This window comes from Saimiri boliviensis, chromosome X, assembly GCF_048565385.1.
Source record: "Saimiri boliviensis isolate mSaiBol1 chromosome X, mSaiBol1.pri, whole genome shotgun sequence".
NCBI classification, from domain to species: Eukaryota; Metazoa; Chordata; class Mammalia; order Primates; family Cebidae; genus Saimiri; species Saimiri boliviensis.
In genome coordinates this window covers 115,590,484-115,611,444 of record NC_133470.1, presented here as the reverse complement: position 1 = coordinate 115,611,444, position 20,961 = coordinate 115,590,484, and the positions used below count along the sequence as shown (strand labels likewise).

The 20,961-nt window shown below is 42.6% G+C and overlaps 1 protein-coding gene across 4 annotated transcripts in view; it reads right to left on the bottom strand.

Moving 5' to 3' along the window:
• The window catches only part of TMEM255A (transmembrane protein 255A), a 50,525-nt gene that overhangs the window by 9,826 nt on the left and 19,738 nt on the right, over nt 1–20,961 (bottom strand). For 2 of the 4 annotated variants that reach the window (XM_074392162.1, XM_039464062.2), the window contains 5 exons: nt 16,996–17,064; nt 15,463–15,534; nt 14,964–15,052; nt 9,002–9,164; nt 26–169 (listed from right to left, as the gene is read on the bottom strand). In XM_074392162.1, coding sequence (XP_074248263.1) covers nt 26–169; nt 9,002–9,164; nt 14,964–15,052; nt 15,463–15,534; nt 16,996–17,064 — 537 coding nt within the window. The remainder of the gene's footprint in view (nt 1–25; nt 170–9,001; nt 9,165–14,963; nt 15,053–15,462; nt 15,535–16,995; nt 17,065–20,961) is intronic. The other 2 variants (XM_003931085.3, XM_074392163.1) reach the window with 2 other exon arrangements.

Below are 20,961 nucleotides of genomic sequence, written 5' to 3'. Positions count from 1 at the left end.
TAGCTTTTTTTCTCTCAAAACATACCTGAAAGTCATAAGCAGAATATGGTGGCAGGTGAGGAGGGCTATGGTAGTAGGTATTGTAGGATGCCACTTGGGGATGAGCATAGTAAGAAACTGTTGGATGGGTATTTTCAACAGAACAGTTCAGTGCTGGGAGAGTTGGGTTCTGTAGAGAAACACAAATTAGAAACAACATAAACATTCATCACTAGAAGAACGGTTAAATAAACTTGGTACATCTGTACTGTAGAACACCATGCAGCTATTGATAAACAATGATGTGGTCCTAGTTAGAGAAAGTTGTCCAGGATATATTTTTATAAAAGCCACTATGTTATATTAACATAATGCCAATTTATGTTTTTTAAAATAGATCCCCCAAATTATACATGTTTGTATGTTAGTAAATGCAAAGAAATTAACCTAGAAAGATGCATAGCAAACTGTTAACTGTGGTTTATCTCTGGGGAGGGGAGTAGTATTACAAACTATATAGGGAATCTTAACTTTCTACTATATATGTCAAAGTGTTTACAACTAATTTGTATTGTGTCATTTTCCTCAAAGTTTTTAACTTGAAAAATTTAAACCTATAGAAAAGTTGAAATTATTTGTGTGATGTTTAAAAACAAGAATTAAAAAGAAAAAAGAAGACCCAAAATGCAAAATGCCAAATAGACAAGGCCAAAAAGCATAGTGCTCTTGCTGTGACACAGTGCGCTCAATCACAAAGAGTTTGTAAAAGTTGTAAGGATTCTTAGAGATCTCAACCTTGCTAAGGGGCTTTCCTGAAGACATGAATGGCATTCATTTCTCATAGCGCCCTATAGAGTAGAGGCAAAATCCTATCAGTGCACAGAAGGCATGAAAGACCAAGAAGAATATATTGATCCTTTTTTTTGTGTGTGTAAATAAAACAATGCAGACATAATTTTATATCCTTTTCACAACATGTGGTGTGTGTAGCCCTTCAAGGATTAAAGCTAATGTTGTCTAGAATGGACGCCCTGCTCTCATCAGGGCCAATGCACTGCTAAAGAAAGTTATCACTACTCATTAGTTCCCAAGTAGGACTGTGTTTGTGCCACATGGGTCAAGATGTGGGGTAAGTGTTTTTTCCATCTTCCATGTCATTGACATCTCCTCCATTCATGTGTATAATTGAGAGCTGTCTGAAAAATCAATGTGTCTTCTTTCTGGAACATATCTAGAGTACATTAACAGAGAAGCAGAAGCTTCCTCTCAAGTGATAAAAATGTGTAGGCAGGCTTTGGCAGTCACAAAGGCAACCGTGTTAGGGTGTTGGCAGGGGGAACTCCCTTACAGCAAGTTTCAACACAGTTCTGTTGCTCTCTTCCTTGGAGTGGGTTACTGTTTACATCTCTAGGAGGTTTGAAGAGCTACAAGCCTCAGTCATTATAATGAAGCTCACAGACAGCCAGATAAATGTTTGTCAGCCTCTTCAGTGTGTGGGAGAGGGCTGAGATCTTGACCATTCCAAGATCTGGCTTGCTTTACAGAGGAGAGCACTCAGAAATGCCCTTACCTCTCCACCAGAATTCTAAAAAGAAATTTTATCCCTGGGGAAGTACCAGAAATCATGTTCCCTTGGCATTCTGTCAATTAAAAACACACCCTCCAGCTCTTGCTAAATGAAACCAGCTCTTCTATCTAAATAAATTAAGCCTAACTGTGGAGAAACAATAATGCCATGTAATGTAAATTATGTAAAAATTTTTGTGTGTTCAGCAAGGCCAAGGGTCCAGATAATATTTGAAAGGAAGTTGGCTATTATAGAGAAGGCAGCATGAGAAAAACATGAGAGTAAGAGTAAATGAATATAGGAAAGCCTTTCAAGGGAAGAGAGTTGGGGGTAGAGACTATAGACAAAATGGACAAGGCAACAGGAGAGAGGGAAGAAGAGGAAGTGGGAGTGGAGTGAATACTTGGTCAGGGATGGGGCAAAAGAGATGACCCAAAATATTGGTCTAGTTATATTTTAAATCAATAAATCTGATTTTACAATAAATTTTGGCCCTGTCTCTATTTGTGAGCACATATAGGAGTGTGTGTGTGTGTGTGTGTGTGTGTGTGTGTGTGTGTGTTTATGTATGTGTATTTCTGTTAGAATTCTGGGGCTTACATTGTGAGACCCCTCCAATAGCATTCTGAGCTCCAGTAACACAAAAGGTTACTAGGTAGCACAGGAAATGGTTAAAGCAATCTTGCCTGGACAAAACTGAGTCTATTCTGAGACAATGATTGTGGACTTTGGAAAGAATGCAAATTTTCCCTCTCCAGTTTACTCTAAACCAGCGATACCAATTAGGAGAAAATAGAAAGATATATTCACTTTTTAAAGATTCGCCTTAAAAAAAAAAAAAAAAAGAAAATTCTAGCTGGCTGAGTCCTGAAAAAAAAAGAAAAAAGATTCGTCTCAAATCCTCATATCTTTGGGCAATAAACACTTCTTCAAACGTTTCTTTAAAGTCTTTTTCACCAAGCACCTCTGGTCAGGGTTCCTTTCAGGATTCCACAACTTTGGAAATGGTGATTCCTAGCTGATTCCATTGAAGGCTGCCAGCTCACAGCCCTTGGCTCCTGTCCTCAGTCTCTGGAAATGGCTTCCATTAGCCAGCACCCCTGGGTTTCCCTGTAGACCCCAGGGGACTCTACCGAGGGAGAGGCACATCACAAGTCACCAACCACATTTGGATGTAGGCCAAGGATCGTACTCAGGCTCACCTGAATGATGTTCCAGGACTTCTTACACCATGTTCTTATTTTTCTTAATTTATTTTATTATTATTATTATTATTTTTGAGATGGAGTCTCGCTCTGTTGCCAGGCTGGAGTGCAGTGGCACGATCTCGGCTCACTGCACCTCTGCCTCCCAGGTTAGAGCGATTCTCCTGCCTCAGCCTTCTGAGTAGCTGTGACTACAGGCATGCGGTACCACGCCCAGCTAATTTCTGTATTTTTAGTAAAGACAGGGTTTCATCACGTTGGCCAGGACGATCTCAATCTCTTGACCTCCTGACCCACCTGCCTCGGCTTTCCAAAGTGCTGGGATTACAGGCACGAGCCACAGTGCCTGACCCACTGTGTTATTATTTTCATGTAGTGATCTAGGCAATGGTTCCTCCTTGGTACCCTTTTCTATGCCCCCGCTGTTGTTCTCTAATCTCATGACTCAAAGATCTTCTCCCCTGATCTTTGCTTTCATTTTTTTTCTGCCCTCGTCCTTGATAGAGTTCCCAGGTTTGACATTTGATAATGCTTGGCACTTCCCTTGCTCTCCTTTCTTACTGTGAAAGAAGCTCCCAACAGGTGAAAATAACATGCTTTTAATTTTTTTAATTAAATCAACTAAACAAAGGAGATAATATCAGTTAAAACACTCATAGAACCGGAAAGGGCTATCCAAATGTTAGTCAGAGGCAGCTGGGATGGAGTAGAAAGAGCAAAGGCATCTGACAAATCTGGGCTCCAGTCCCAGTTCAGCTACTCAGCTCTGGGCAAGTCACTTGACCCCTCTTGGCCTGTTTCCTCACCTGTTAAACAGAGACAGTAATACCTACCTCACAAGGTAGTAATAGTGAAAATTAATTGTGCAGAAGCACTTTGTAGATAGTTAGGGGCCATTACTGCCTCAATCAGGACAGACCACCAGCAAACCCTTTTTTTCCTTGGGAGATCAAAGATAACAGTGAAATTAAGAATGCAGAAACAAATCTATATATCTGCAGTTAATTGATTTTTGACAGGGTTGCTAGGACCATAAAGTAGGGAAAGAGCAGTCTCTTCAACAGATGTGCTGGGAAAACTGGATATCCACGTGTAAAGGAATGAAGTTGGACCCCTACCTTATACTAGATATAAAAATTAAATGAAAGTGGATCAAAGCCCGAAATGTAACAGCTAAAACTATAAAATGCTTGGACAAAAATGTGGAAATCATGACCCCGGGTTTGGCAATAGATTCTTAGATATAACACTAAAAGCACAAGCAACAAACGAAAAGATAGATAAATGACACTTCATGAAAATTAAAAACTTTTGTGCATCAAAAGCCATTATCAAGAAAGTGAAAAGACAACACACAGAATGGGAGGAAATACTTGCAAGTCCCATATTTGATAATGGTCTAGTATTCACTATTTATAAAGAACTCTTACAACTCAACAACAGCAAAACAGATTTTAAAATGGGCAGGATGCTTGGTTAGTGGCCAGGTCTCAGCTGCAGCAGGGGAGTGGAGGGTGTGGGATGCTGGGGGTGCCCAGCTCTGAAGCTCAGTGTGGGGCCCAAGACCAATGCCCCCAGTCCTTAGAACTGCTGTGTGGGGAGCCCTGTCTGCACCCAGGGCCCTAAGCATTTGCTTAGATGCCTGGCTTGCTGAGGCAGGAGGCCTCCAGGCCAGAATCCATGGAGGGCTCTGGGCCACCTCTCTCAGTACTGAGGGTGCCTCTGGGGAGCATGAGGACCCTGCAGCCCAGGCCTTGTCCTGGGTGTGGGAAGCTGAAGGTCCGATTGACTGAGGTTTGCTTTTATGCATTTGATGCACTGATATGGTTTGGATTTGTGTCCCCACGCAAATCTCATCTTGAATTACAATCTCTGTAATCCCCAGGTGTTGAGGGAGAGACCTGGTGGGAGATGATTGGATCAAGGCGGTGGTTCCCTCATGCTGCTATTATGATAGTCAGTGAGTTCTCATGAAATCTGATGGTTTTATAAGGGCTCTTCCCCGTTTGCCTCCTTCACATGCACTCTCACCTGTTGCCATGTAAGATGTGCCTGCTTCCCCTTCTGCCATGATTGTGAGTTTCCTGAGGCCTTCTTAGTTATGCAGAACTGTGAGTCAATTAAACCTTTTTTTCTTTATAAATTACCCAGTCTTGGGCAGTTCTTTATACCAGTGTGAGAATGGACTAATACATGCACTTTACCTGGGTTATCACATGAACCCTCACAAGTCCACAGGTAAGTGCTACTAGTACTGTTGTTTACAGGCTACAGAAGCTGTCAATTCTACTTTTGAATATCAACAAAAGATAAACAAATCTGCAAGGAATGTGAGTAGAATCACAGAGCTGAAGGAAGAAACAGAAGTAAAAAGGAAACAACTCCAAAATTTAGAGGATGCTTGCAATGACATTGTGCTTGCAGATGATGACTGCTTAATGATACCTTATCAAATTGATGTTTTCATTAGCCTTTCTCAAGATGAATCACAAGAAATGCTAGACGAGGCAAAGAAAAATTGGCAAGAAGAAACTGATGCCTTAGAATCCAGAATGGTATCAATTCAGTGTTAGCAGATTTGAACATTCAGTTATACACAAAATTTGCGAGCAACATAAACCTTGAAGCTGATGAAAATTAAACATTTTATAATACGTAAAAGATTTGTTTCACAAACTTGAATATTGTTTGGAAAATAAAAGCTGGGCAAAGAACTTGATTAGATATTTCTCCAAAGAAGATATTCAAATTGCCCACAAGCATATAAAAAGATGCCCAACATCACTGATCAGCGGGGAAGTGGAAATCACAAGATACCACTTTGTGCCCACTAGAATGTTTATAATTTTTTAAGAAAGTGTTGGTGAGGATGTGGAGAAATTAAAACCCTCACGCACTGCAGGTAGGAATGTAAAATGACACAGCTGCCTTGGAAAACAGTTTGGCAGGTCCTCAAAATCACCACATGACCCAGCAATTCCACTCATAGGTGGAAGAAGAATTGGAAGCAGGTAATCAAATAAGTACTTGTACATGAATGTTCATGGCAGCACTGTTCTTAGTAGCTAAAATGTGAAAACAGCCCAAATATCCATCAATAGATAAAAAACTAAGCAAAATGTATGTGGTCTGTCCATCCAATGGAATACTATTCAGCCATAAAAAGAAATGAAGCACTGATGTATGCTACAAGGTAGATGAATCTTAAAAATAAAATTATGATCAGTGAAAGGAGCCAGACCCAGAAGTTCGAATATTGCATGATTCCATTTATAGAAAATACCCGTAATAGGTAAATCCATAGGGACAGAAAGCAAATTAGAGGTTGCTGAGGGCTCAGGGAAGGGGCAACGAAGAGTGACTGTTTAATATGTACGGGTTTCAGGTAATGAAAAAGGTTCTAGAACTAGATAGAAATGATTGCACGACATTGTGAATGTATTAAATGCCACTGAATTGTACACTCAGAATGATTAATTCAGGGGACTAAAGCTAAGGCTAAACGCTAGGCAGGGCTGTATTTCTTAGCATATCACCTTCCTACTCCTCCCTTCTTTCCAACTTCCAGAAATTTCTTGAAAGTGTCCATCTAGCCACTCTCCCTGTCTTCCTCAGATGCCCTTTGCCTTCAAAATCCAATTCCTTCCATCACTATGGAAAAGGGTCTTATCAAATCCTTCACACTGAGAGATTAGTAACTCAAAGTATTAACACTTCTGTGGCCTACTGGCCTTTTCCTTTGTTTAATACATGCATTTTGAAAGTGGACAAGGAGAAAAAGCACAATGCTTATCTTAAAGCAAGGAATAACAAATGGTGGCATTTCAGCACCCACAGTAGGGTAAAATTGGAGAGGAAGGAAGCCTTACAGGCGCCCCACAGAGCCTACCAAGTAGCCACCACCTACTCCATTTGTGCATCAAGGTAGCTCTGCCATCCAAGCCTGAAAGCTCTAGGGACAATTTAGAGAACTCTTAACACCCATCCTGAGGTCCAGTGTGCTCAACTGGACAAACCAGGGAGCTTCTCTTCCAGCCAGAGCTGCTGAGATTCCACACAATGCCTGTACTTTCATCTGCCCCCTGGGGAAAAGTCTCCAAGAACAAAGGGCATTCTTTTTTTTTTTTTTTTTTTTTTTGAGACGGAGTTTCGCTCTTGTTACCCAGGCTGGAGTGCAATGGCGCGATCTCGGCTCACCGCAACCTCCGCCTCCTGGGCTCAGGCAATTCTCCTGCCTCAGCCTCCTGAGTAGCTGGGATTACAGGCACCATGCCCAGCTAATTTTTTTGTGTTTTTAGTAGAGACGGGCTTTCACCGTGTTGACCAGGATGGTCTCGATCTCCTGACCTCGTGATCCACCCGCCTCGGCCTCCCAAAGTGCTGGGATCAAAGGGCATTCTTTTCTCCAAAGAAGCCCCAACCCAGAAACAGCTTTTTCCCAGCTCTCTCACCTAAAAGCTTCCTCAAGGCCAAATTTACAGGCAATCTTTTTCCCTCCTGGGGCTCCACCTTTGCTGATGCTTCCCCTACTCATTAGTGCTTGGGCCTTCCAGAGTCTGGAGAGGGAAGCTGGGATAAGAAATGTGCAGATGAGAAAGGGAGAGAAAGAAGACAGAGTGCAGACGGGCAGGAAAGGATTTCTCTTGATTTACAGTCATCAGCAGGAACACTTAATACTTCCAGTCAGCCCAGTACTGCTGGAGACTCGCGGTCCAACACGACAGAGGTTTTCCTTTCCCCTCGTCTTGCCCCGCCATTCACTTTCCAACATTCATTGTTTTGACAGTCCAGGATCAAATTACGAAGTGCCTTTCAGGTTTCTGCTCTTCAGGGACCCCAAAATGTGACAGAAACAGCCAAGGGCCTAGGGGACTCATTTCTGGGATCAAAGGAAAGTCCCTCTTAGTCACAAAATAATTCCATAAAGAGATGTGGGACATTCATTTAAAGCAGTGGTATTCAATCATGGCTACAGACCAGAATCACCTGGGAGCTTAAAAAAAACAAACCAACTGATGCCTGGACTTCAGTTTAGACCAATTAAATCAGAATCTCTAGGGAAGGGGCCCAAGCTTTTTTTTTTTTTTTTTTTTTTTTTCTTTTTTCTTTTTAGAGACAGGGTCTCACTCTGTCATCCAGTCTGGAGTCCAGTAGTGCAATCATGGCTTACTGTAACCTCAACCTCCTGGGCTCAAGTGATCCTCCCACCTCAGCCTCCCAAGTAGCTGGGAATACAGGTGTGTGCCACTATACCCAGCTAATTTAAAAAAGTTTCACACATTATATATATGAATAGATATATATAGAGAGGCGGGTCTTGCTATGTTGCTCAGGCTAGTCTCAAATCCCTGGCTTCAATTAATCCTCCTGTCTTGGCCTCCCAAAAGGCTGAGATTACAAGCATGAGCCACCATGCTGGGCAGGTGATTCTTATATGAAGCCAGGTTGATAACCATAACTCACAGCTATTACCTCCATAATTAGAGATTTAGGTTTATCACATAAGCAATGCTTAGAAATGCCTTAAAGGGAAAGAAAAAAAAAAAAAAACTACTATATGGAGTACCTACCGAATGCCAAGTTCTGGTGTGCCTTTGAAGACACACACACACACACACACACACACACACACACACACACACAAATGGAAAAGATTTGAAAGGGAAGAATGGGAAGTGGGGAGGCTGAGGTCGAGGGCCAGGATGAAGGCAAGACCTGGCAAGCAACTTAGACTAGAGCTGGCTCTGCGAATGCAAACCGAAAAGAGCCCAGGTGCTCTTTCTGAAGAAACTTCAGGATGAAATACCTGGGGACGGGGAGACTAGTGTTAATCATACTTATAGCTAAAATCACCTTTCCTTCCATCTCTTGCAAAGTTTGTAGGGGGAAAACTATTCCCAGAAAATTCTTTTTTTTTTTTTTTATTCCCAGAAAATTCTAATGAAAGTGTGGGGTGGGGGTATAAAAGACTATGTTTACATAACCAGTGCAAATGGAGGAACTGAGAACACCTCTTCCTCCTCTCACCTCACCGCCAGAACACAGGTAATTCATGTATAACAAGAAATATTTGCAGACCGATGACATCCTAGCTTCTTCAACTTGAGATATTTGAAGGAAGCTACATCCTTGAAGCAATTGCTTCTGATTCCTCCCTTGAAAATATGTATCTGCATTTTCCCCAACTGCCTCACCTTCCCTCATCCCCAACAGGGGCCACTGTGAAAAGCAAAGTCACTTCTTTCCTTACCATGTCCTTAAAGCCTCCAAGGACAGCGGCAGTGATGATGCCCAGGAACAGGCCGACAATGTTGAGGATGGTGGCAGACCAGAGCAGGTGGTAGAGGTGGATGATATCTTGGCAACTGCTGACATCGATGTATTCGTAGTACCCACCAGTGATCTCCACCCGGCTGGACAGGGAGGAGTACGCTCCAGTCAGTCCCCAGGGAGCAGGCTGTCCTCCCTGTCCCCCACCCAACCCTGAGATTGGGCTACCATACAGCTCAGTGAAAAGACAGGTGGGCAGGTGGGAAGCTATAGTAACAGACATCATAGCCATGTACTATAATAAATCAGAGTGTGATTATTTATCCCCACCCCCCCAAAAAAATCCTCCTACCTCCCAGAAAAATACTTGCAACCATCACTATCACTAATCCTAGATACCATTTATTGTCACTCGCTATGTACCAGGCACAGTGCTAAGCATTTTACATATGTGAATTCATTAAATCTGTGCTGTTTAATATTGTAGCTAGTAGCCACATGTGGCTATTTAAATTTAAATTAAGTAAAAAGAAAAGTTAAGTTTCTAAGTCTCACTTATGCACTGTCTGACTCTAGCAACTTACTTACTTAATCTTAGGTTACTTACTTAACCTCTCTGAGCCTGGGGGAGGTAATGCCAGCAGGCATGAAAGCAGTACTTCAACATATACTAAGAGCCCCCACCAAAATATATAGCTACATTTTGTTCCTTCTAAGAGCCAGCCTCCAGCAACACAATTAAAACCTTTGAACCCTGTTCTTAAAGTATTAATACTTTATTATTTTTTTTTAAGGTTGGTTGGTTTTATTTTATTTTATTTTATTTTATTTTTTTTTGAGACAGGGTCTTGCTCCGTCACCCAGGCTGGAGTGCAGTGGTATGATCATGGCTCACTGCAGCCTCAACCTCCTTGACTCAAATGATCCTCCAACCTCAGCATCCCAAGTAGCTGGGACTGCAGGCTCATGCTGCCATGCCCAGCTAATTTTTGTCAAGATGTGGTTTTGACATGTTTCCCAGGCTTCTCTTGAACTCCTAGGCTCAATCTATCCTCCCATCTCAGGCTCCTAAAGTCCTGGGATTACAGGTGTGAGCCACTGCCTGGCCAGTATTAACATTTGTAGGCACGAACCACAACATGGGAATAGGATAGTAGTTTGTTTTAAAATATTCAATACTTTTAGAGAATATATACTTGGTTTCAGTTTGAGTGGTTCCAGCAGCTATTTAATTTAATTTTTTTTTTTTTGGTCACTGAACCATGAAGCCAAAAAAGCTAGTTCTTAGATATGGTTCAGGTTTAGCAAATTAATGCAGTTTGTTTCTGCTTGAGATTCAGGATTCCATTTGGTTCAGTCTCTGGGCAGAGCTTCCTCTGAAATTGCACCATTTGCATTCCCACTGCTCCCATCCTCATGCCTCCATCACTCTAAGGTTGTCCTGCAAGACCCTACTGCTGCCTGATTACTCTTTCTAAAACACTTTAAAAAATATGTCATTCGCTTAATCAAAACCCTTCGGTGGCTCCCCAGTACCTTCAGGGGAGTGCTCAAATTCCTTAGTCTACCAAAGTCTAGCTCCAAAATAGAGTACACACTCCAGCCAGGCTGGAATCCACAGAAGGCCCACACTGGCTATGCTGGGTACTTATTCCAAACCTTCACTCAGATTTCTCCCCCTGCATTGAAGGTATCACTTTCTGTTCTCTGCCTATCCTAATCTCTCACTGCTCAAAGCTTCAATAGTGCCTTCTTCAAAGATGTCACTGCCCATTCATTAGCTTTTCCTTTAGACTCCCATAGTCTATTCCTCTTAGTTCAGCACTTTGTGTATATCAATAATTGAGTTATTTATTTAATCTAATATATTTGGAGTGTATTCAGTGCTAAGCACTGTGCTGCTGCTAACGTTACAATCATGGCCAAGGTGACATGATGTCTCTGTTGAAATCGCAACCTCTTGAGGGCAAGGGTCGTCTCTTAACATTCCTTTGTGTCTCTCCCACTGCCTAGCACAGTGGTAGAAACATTAAAGGTCGTCAATAAATACTCAGTGAATGAGTAACTGAGTGCAAAGACTCATCATTGTGTTGATCATGAGATTGATTACCCAATGTGGGTTTTTGCCCCCTTGCTCTCAACATTCTGAGTGGGCCTAGAGAAACGGATAACCTCTCCATGTTTTGGTCTCCTACTTAACAAAGTAGACGGCAAAAGATCTTAGATAAGGCAGGAGGACATCATTCTGCTCTTCCATAAAAGCCTGGAACACTCACCAATTCCTGGTGGACAGGCAGTGGCAATGGGCAGCCTCTGTGTGTATCTGTCCTCTCTCCCACTGCATGCATTGTGCATATCTGTTGAAGTCCCCCTCCCTGAAATCCCCCTAGCAAATTCAGTCCCTTAAAAGCAAAACTGTGTTTTATTGATGCCCATTCTTTTAGAACAGCCTCTAACACATAGTAGGGGCTCAGGAGATGTTTGTCGAAGAAAGGAGTGAAGGGAAGTAAGCTATCTTCTTTCATTTTATTACCAGCTGATGCCTTTCACAAACCACTCCATTTCCTTTAGGTTACATGCTGAAAACCAGTGATATTGACTTGACCTTACAAAGATGAGTGAGTAGATGAAAGCCTGAAGTACTCTGAAAGGCAGGCTGAGGAGCTGTGTCCTAGAGAAAGCTACCTTTCTGCATGAGGCTAAATGGAATAATCTATGTTTGGTATTAAACCCTCAACACCCCTGACGTCAAAGAAGGTCTGTGGGTTTGATGGGACAGTAGAGACTCTGTTTCTGTAGCACTGTACAAATGACTGCCTGATGTTTTTGTTCCCACTTTTTTTTCTTGGCCTCCTTTCCAGGAAATGGACTGGAGGAGCTGGCAATTGATTAAAAATAGGCTTCGTGTGAGGAAAACGAATACACATTTGGCAAAATTAAAGTCTCCAAGCCTCAGAATGCTTATTGCTAGCTATATTTAGGCCTTGCGTTTAGATCTCTTTGGCTCTGAGTGGAAAAAGCTTCAGGTCAAGAACAAATGTTTTCCTCTATTGTGGGACCCTCACCTCTTCAATCTCAACCTGAGTTTATGGCCTGGTGGGACTGTTTCCTCAGGGAAAGCTAAGCAAGTCATTTTCTACTGGCTTTGCTCTTGGAATCTTAGCACTACAGACTTGGGAAAGGGCTTTGAGAGAAGTCCAGGGCTGGCTTCCAGGCACCAGATAGGTGAAAAACACTTCTAGGCCTGAAGATCTTTAGGAGGAGTGTTCCTATGACCTCTAGTCCAATATTTTATTTTCCCCAGTGAAAAAGGAGTTCTTCTTTTTGTTCCTTTTCAACAAATGTCATTCCCTTTTCATCAGCTCTTTACTCATGCTCAGCCCTGTGCTGGGGCCAGGGGAGTATAGATAAGATTAATTCATGCTCCCTGCCCTTAGGGAGTGCATAGTTTAGCACCGCTCCTCATAAAATTCCTTAAAGACTATTCTGGTATAACTTGCTTGAAGAAAGTAAGGAAGTCAATTTTTATGAAGTTCAGATTGACGGAAAGAAAGAATGGACTTGAGCCTCCACGTTCAAAAAAAAAATTCACCTGAGGGCTCAGCTAAATGGAATTTAAAGGAGGATTTTGCGTATTCAAACCTTTTTCAGAAACACACCCATCGCAGAAAAAAAAGGTGTGTCTGCAAGGAGTCGCTTCTCAGCCCTCTCAGTGGGCCTCCTCTCTCCTTGAGATCTCAGGCCCGGTTCTAGCCGGCTCCCGGCACCACCCAAGGAGGCCATAAAATGGGAAAGGAGAGGAGAGCACCAAGGAAAAGGGAGAAGGATGGCAGGAGGAGGGAGAAAAAAGGGAGGAGATAAAAACAAAGAGAAAGACAGATCGGGGGAGGCAAGAGGAAAGATAGTAAAATAATTCCAATTTCCCTAGGACCCGTGTTACATTTCTTTGATCATTTTTGTAAGGATGGACTGAGGAAGTACAATTATAGCCAGCTCTCGATCATTGCTGCTAAGGAGGGAAGTCCCTTACAAGTGATAGTTATTATTACAACATGAATAATTGAACTCCCCAGACAATCCCTAAACCTCATTTGAATCTGTAGATTTCTTTCTCCACTGCCAAACCTTTCAACAAAATGAGACTGGCACTAGTAAAGAAGGTAAAGAGCTAGTGTATGGTCTCTGCCTTCTCCTCCCTGCCTCTAGTCTAGCAAGTCTTAATTATTAAACCAGAGTAACTGACCCCAAAATACTAACAGCAGGGAATGTGAGTGAGGAGGGGGTTGCATCCACCTGCTGCTGAATCTAGCTCCATGCATCCCCACTTTGCAGGTTCCTTCCCTTACTCCCTCCTGTGGCCCTCATCTCACCTTCACTAAGATTCTGAAGGAAATATGTGCATGACAGACATTGGTCGACATATACTGCATGGAGAGGTGCTTACTCACAGTGCACATCACCTACTCACGCATCCCTGTTGATTCCATCTGCTAAATTGCTCTTAAAATGATTCCCTGCTTTGTATTGTCTCCAACTGGATCTAGGCAGCATTCTGTATGGCCTGCAGTCTTGCAGTGGCCTCCTAGCTGCTTCCATTCCTCAATCATTCAAGTCCGTCTTCCATGCTGTGACCTTCAGTGGCCCTCAATTGCCTACAGGGTCAAGTCCAAAGTCATTCCTATGGCCAATGAGCTCTCTATCATCTGATCTCTGGCTACACCTCTGCCTTACCTCCTATCACACCTTGTGTAACCACCTCGATCCCCTATCTCTTGACAATTACCAGGAATAAATAGCCTTCCCACCTCTATCTTCTTCTGGTTTGCCTTTTAATTCCCTACTTATTCTGTAAGTCTGAGCTCCAACATCACCTACTCTTTGACACTGCTCCCCTCCTAGCAAACTCTGACTTTCATTCATTGGGCCTACAGAGTCCTCACCACATCCACTGAATTCCACAGCACTTATCACACTATATTGCAATTGATTGTTCACATGCCTTCTCTACTGGTCTGCGAGCTCCTCAGTGGCAATCCCTATATTCCTAGCACCTAAATACGTTTTGAAAGAAAGAATAAATGATGCTTTGGCAATTTTCAGGGCACAGAGCCAGAGTGGTTGCAGCAGAACCAGCACCAAAACTGCTCCTGCCTCCTTGCAGTTTTTGTGATAACTCCTCCTCCTTGCAGTTATTATTATAACCTTTGCACTTGCTCTTCCCTCTGCTCAAAACACTCTTTCTCTGGGTATCGACTTGAGTTGCCCCCCCCAACTACATGCAGGTCTGCTCAAATGTCACCTGCTTTAAGAGGCCTTCCCTGGCTACTCTAACATAGAGTGTGCATGCATGTCCATGTGTGCATGTGCACACGCACACACACCCCCCTCATCACTATCTATGTCTCCTGCTTCATTTTTCTTCAGAGCTCTGATCACCACCTGGCATTATATTATATATTTCTGTATTTGTTGATTGTCTCCCCTACTAGAATATAAGCTCCACAAGGGAAAGGACTTCTGTTTTGTTGGCTGTTGAATCTTCAGTGTCTAGAACAGAGCCAGGTACTGAGAAGATACTCAATAACTATTTATGGAACATTGTCGGACTTGGATATAGACAGAGCTGAGTTTGAATCTCATACATATTATTTTCAATGTCTGTGTGACCTTGGGCTAGTTATCTGTTTTCTCTGAACTTCACTCTCCTTATCTATAAAGTGAGCATTACTCTGCATACATCATAAGTAAGAATTAAATGAGATCAAGTATGTGAAAGTACCTAGCATGATGCCTGGCACAGAGAAGGCAAGTAATGTCTGTTAGTTAGCAGATCAATGTCTTCCACTTCCTTGATTCCTACCATGCACCCTTTCTTACCCTCAGCTCTTCTAGTGTCCATTGTGGTCAAACCATTATTCTCGTGTCTGGGCCTCAACACTTACTTGCCACAGTTGTAGAGGTCACAGCAGAAGCAGGTGTTTCCCCGGATGCGAGGTGTGCAGAATTCACGGCTGAGGTGAGGGCAGTTAACCTGAGGGCATATAACAGTGAGGAGATGAACTGGCATTGGATGGGAGGTAGGACCCTCTGGGATTGGAAATGCAAGTTAGTGACTGATGGAGACAGTAAGGATGGCTTTGAAATGAACACACCAACGTGTGAGAGGGATGGGGCTGGGCGGGGAGCCGGCTGAACTTGTGCATGAGGCAAGTCACTGTGTAGCTGGGCTCATGTCCAGCCTCAGCCACAGCCCTCAGTGCCCCATCCCTGAAGGGTGGAAATGGAGAGGAGGAAGGACAGATGGAAGAACAGACGGAAGAACAAATGGACTCGAGGAAATGAGGATAGGAGGGAAGGGAAAATCAGGGCACAGGGGGAAAGCAGATAAGGTGGGAAGGAAGACAGAGGGGCCGGTGCATGCACTCTGAAGTACAATAGTACCTCTCTAGCTGCCTGCGTAAGGTTCCTCATAACCCTCGCGGAAGGAGAATTTTTGGTTGAGGAACTTATGACCTTATATAGGAAAAATAGGGTTAGGGGGACCAGGGTTACACGTGAACCTATGGAAGTCATTATTAATATTTTTACAGTCACCAAATTAACACAAGAAAGCTATCATGACAAAAATCCAGAGAACAGCAATGACATTTTATACATTTTGAGTTAGCAAAAAGGTTTTAAAAATGAAAAAGAGTTCTATTTACCATCTTTTGTTAGCAAGAACTTTTCCAGCTCTCTCCCCCTTCCAGATGCAATGAAGTGCTGGTAAATTTGTCTTGCTTTGTTATAGAGAATATTCATAGTAAGTGGGCATCTTTTTCTATATTGAGTCCTTCATCCAAATGCTCACTGCCTTTCAGATAAGCTGTTAGCATATACACATTTCTATTCCCTCTATCTAACCTGAGAACAGTGAGATAAAGAGCAAAAACTTATGGTTGTGAAAAGAAAAAGGAGTCAAGTGAACGGCAGAGACATAATCAAAGTATTTGCCATGGTGCCTTGGGAGCAGGACTGCTTTGCCTTACTCCAAGGGCACCCATTCACATCGTATTTTATGTAAAATGTCTTCCCCTGAACTTGTGCAATGCAGTGGCCATTTTATATCCACTTGACTTCCTTTTCTCTTCCCAACTGAAAGTTGACCATTTTTCTAACTATTTGGGGATGATTGCCTTTCAGTGTGAGGTTAATCGAGTACAAAATTGTCAAGATTCCTGGAAACCTAGGTACAGTTTCATGTACCTGGAGATCCCTGGATTGGGAAGGGATTATTGTGTACTGAAATGAAAGCTCTCCAAAAATGACTTGGAGCCATACTTTACCTCACTATCCATTGCATCTAGCTCTGCCTGGGGCAACATGGAACATAAGGAGAGCTGTGTGGGGCAGGAGACTCATATGTGCCCACTTAAGCCTTATTAGGCTGGCCTCTTGGAGATGTTATGAGAGGGGCCAGGCTGACAGTCCCAGCCTCCCCAGAGCATAGAGGTGGATCTGGCTTCTCAGTTACCCTCATTTGGCTTCCAGATCCATCCTATGTGTGGAACTCAGGTTCTGCCTCCCTAGTTCGGGCCTAGTGCCCTGGTGGGGATCCCACTTTTCTTCCAACTGAGCACCGAGTTCAGGCAACTGAGCCATCATCCACAGAGATGGGGGAGGGCATGTCCTGTGGCCTCTGTACTCTCGCTCATCTGTCCCCCTGAGGATCAAAGCCACATATGGAGAGTCTCCCTGCTGCGGTCAGAGGGTCAGCCTGTGGCCACAGAGCAAAGTAAAACTGGTTAGGCCTCATGAGGTTCCAATCTATGACCATGGCCTCATTAGCAATGTGCTCTGACCTACTGAACAAGTAAGGTATAAACACCTAGAAATAAACCTTAGGTCCATGAAAAGTAATAAAAGAAAGGGTGTTTCAGACAGAACAGAGGACTTTCCCAGGAGGTAAAGACATGCAGCCTCATTCTGGCTCACCTCCTCAGCTTCCTTCTGGGATGTCTTGGGAACATAGTGGCACCGGTTAGCATAGAGTGGTTTCAGATCCTGAAAAGGGAAACACCAAACCAAAGGGGTTTTGGCTTTGGAAAATAAAGTAGCAAGTGTTCTACTTAGAAATAAAAGGTTTTCACACACACACACACACACACACACACACACACACACACACAAAAGCAGGCAGGCAGTAGATTGGATTAATTTCTGAAAGTCACCTGTCTAGGGAGACTGAGTGAAGATTAGACAAAAATACCCTAAAAATTACTTTCTATTAGACTAGTTGGTTAATGAGAAATTATGAAACTGATTGAGAAATGGGCTTCTTGAAATTTCCTCCTCTGCCCTTTTTTTTTTTTTTTTTTTTTAATTCTAGCCTTTATCTTCGTGCAAACAGTCCCCAGGGAACAAAATGTAAAACTCCAGGTTATTGTGAAATGACACTTTCAAACAAAGGGAGCTGCTCAACTTCAACACTGTGGTCTCATTATCACTTTGGAACAGGACTAGGGCTGGCTGACTTGTACTCCTTGCTGTCATTTCCACGTTTTTTTTTTGTTTTGTTTTGTTTTGTTTTTTTTTGTTTTTTTTCAGAAGGAAGAGCTTAGGAAGAAAGACTGAGGAAGAGGGGCAGCCCCTGAGGCTGCTGTAGATTTTAACTCAACTGATCTATGAGCCATTTTCACCCAACTACATAGATTAGATAAAGTCAGTGAACTCCAAAAATATTGTTCAAGCCTCAGAAAACTAACATGGGGCTCAAGGACAGTCAATTTACTCTGCTGGCTTGGCCAGCTTCCTGATGAGAGAGAGCTCTCATGCATGGGGGTTGGGGTAGAACCAATAGACCCAAGCCAGGGCTGCCTGGAAGCTTCCAGGCAGGAGCTGCTGTTCATTTTCTGAGCTGATGCTAAACATCCCCTGAGTGGTAGGGGGCTTCTACCAAAGGCACCTTAGGATGGGACAAACAGCTGACGCAAATTGACCTTGGGGTTTGGCAGAAGTACCCAGGCAGAGGGAATTTATGTATTGTCTCCTTCCCTTCTGCCCCCACTTCTTTCACTATTTCCGATCATCTCGGTGGCTGCTTTTCCCCACACATGTGATTTAGCATCTCTTGTACTTGGCACTTAAATGCCTCCTGCCTTCTAGCTGGCCTCCCCATTAAGGATCTAGGACTTTCCATCAGCTAGCTACTTCTACATGAAACTCCTGCCTGCCCAATGTTCTAAAAGTACCTTGCCCTGTTAGCTTAGCCTGGAGTCTGGCTGGAGAGTTATGAGCGTGTTCATGCTCACACCTGGCAGGGCTTACTGTCAAACTTTTGTGTGTGGGTAGTGGCAGAATAATTGTCATAATTATCCTGCTGAAGAGGAGGCTTAATGTCCTGGTCACAGCCCTCCTCACCTTCTGGTTTTACAGAAAGCATTCAGCCACCAAGTGCCTTAAATGAAGACAGACGTGTGATAGTTGCCCATTTGCTGCCTGTGGCTGATATTCTTCATTAAGGTCCCAGAAGAGGAACAAGAACAAGGCAATTGGGAGGTAAGAAAAGGTCACTCAGCCAGTGCTTAGCAACCTCTGGAATCTAAAGGCCCACCAACTATGGAGTGAAGGGGTAGAAAGGAAATTGCTTTATGTTGAGTATCTGTTCTATGCCAGGCCGTCTTAGGGCATGTCCATACCCATGATTTAATTTCATCCTCATGCTAACCCTGAAAGGTACGTTACTAATATATCCATTTGGAAGAAAAGGAAACTATGGTACAAGAAGGTAAAGTGATTTTTCCAAGCAGTTAATGGCTATACTAGGGAGAAGGGAAAGAAAAGAAATATGAGGCAAAAGAGAGATGGCACAAGACATATAGAGGGGGTGAGTGAGAAGGTAGTAGGTGTTGAGAGGAAGTTCAGATTCATCCAAGCCAAAAGAACAGGGCAAGATGACGTGAAAGGGCCTCAACAATAGGACAGCTGGCTCTCACCCATCCAAGCTGTGTTAGGGTCCATCTGCGCCTTTCATTTAAGCTGGCCAACAGATATCATCATAGATTAATAAAGCCTATTTCCACAAAACTCTCTGGATGGCAATGAGGACTACCCAATGTCTTAGGGTAGGTACAGTATAAGCAGAAAGTTTTTCTTAAATATTCATCCAGTCTTACCCCTAAATACTTGAGTCAAATGCTGTACTGCGGGTCGCCAGCAGCAGGAGGTACAGAGGGCCTGGACTCAGAGGCAAGTAGCGGTCATTAGAGGAAACTTCCAGTATGTGTAATTTGAATTTCTGCCCATTGCCTTTGCTTTGTTATAGAGAATATTCATTGGAATGTCAGGAAAATGCAAGTCAAAACCATAATGAGATACTGCTTCATACCCACTAGGATGGCTGGAATCAAAAAATCAGATAATAATGAGAGTTGATGAGTATGTAGCAAAATCAGACCCCTCAAACACTGCTGATGGAAATGTACAAATACAGCCACTTTGAAAAACAGTCCAGTAGTTCCTCAAACAAACAAACATAATGACTATATGACTCAGCAATTGTACTCTTAAGTGGAAAGAAAATGAAAAAGAAAACATATATCTATACAGAAACTTGTACACAAATGTTTACAGCAGAATTATTCCTAATAAACAAAAGGTGGAAACAACTCAAATGTCCACCTACTAGTGAATGGACAAAGAAAATATGGTATACCCACACAATAGAATATTATTAGGCTTTAAAAAGGAATGAAGTACTTGATACAACATAAATGAATCTTGAAAACATTATACTAAGTGAAAGAAGCCAGTCACAAAAGAGTATATATATATATACACACACACACATATATATATGATATGATTCCATTAATATGAAATGTCTAGAATAGGGATACCTTAGACAAAGAAAGTAGATTAGCAGTTGCTTGGGTCTGGGGAGAATGGGGGAATACGGAGGTGATAGGTAAAGGGTATGGGGTTTCTTTTCAAGATGATGAAAATCTAAAATTGCAGAAATGGTTGCACATAAGTGACTGATATACGCTAAATATATTAAAAATCATTGAATTATACACATTAAATGGGTGAATTGCATGGATGTGAGTTATATCTCAATAAAGCTATTAAAAAATTTTAAGAGTGAGAGGAAGAGGAGAAAAAAGGAAGCCATTTTAGTTCATGCTGCCATCAAAATCTACTGCAGGCTTCTTAGCCACTAGGCCTATGTTGCCATGGAGACGGCCTCAGAGTGAATACTGTTTGTCAAATGGGGATAATAATGCCTGCCCTGTATATATCACGGTCTCAAATGAAGTAATAGATGTGAAGGAACACTGAAAAGCTAAACACACCACACGAAAACAAGGAATTATTATTAAGATGGCTCCTGTTGAATACTAAATAGTATGCATACTATCATTGACTGCAACTATACTACAGTAATAGGTATATGTTCAGCGGCTAATATGCAAAAATACTAAGAACTGCCAAGTTAGAGTGGTAGAATTATGGTTGTTTAAAGTTACTGAGGTGTTGTTTGACTTTTTAAGAAGAAAAAGATGATGAAAAAGATGGCTAATTTCAGCTTAAAATCAGATGGGATGGATCTGGAGAGAGGCCTACATTTATCTTCTTGGTGCTGAAAGAAAATCAGGCAAAGGGCCTTTCTCTTACATCTCTTATTTTTCCCCTTGCCCAGGAATTGTTTCCTCAGATGCCATTTCAGAGACAGTTTGAGTGACAGCGTTGACCATAAGTCATGTGGCTTCCTGCTGTTCTTTCTCTACCCCGTTACCCACAACGCTAGTTCTAAGTCATTCCCTTGCCCCCGGTGTCTTTGCCTTCCCAAATCTTACCTACATGCCGAAGGCCTAGGTCTAGCCCTACCACCACTGAATGCCTTCTCTGACCTCTGGAATCCAAGATAAGCCACTATGGCACTTGGAGTTTGTTCTCCCA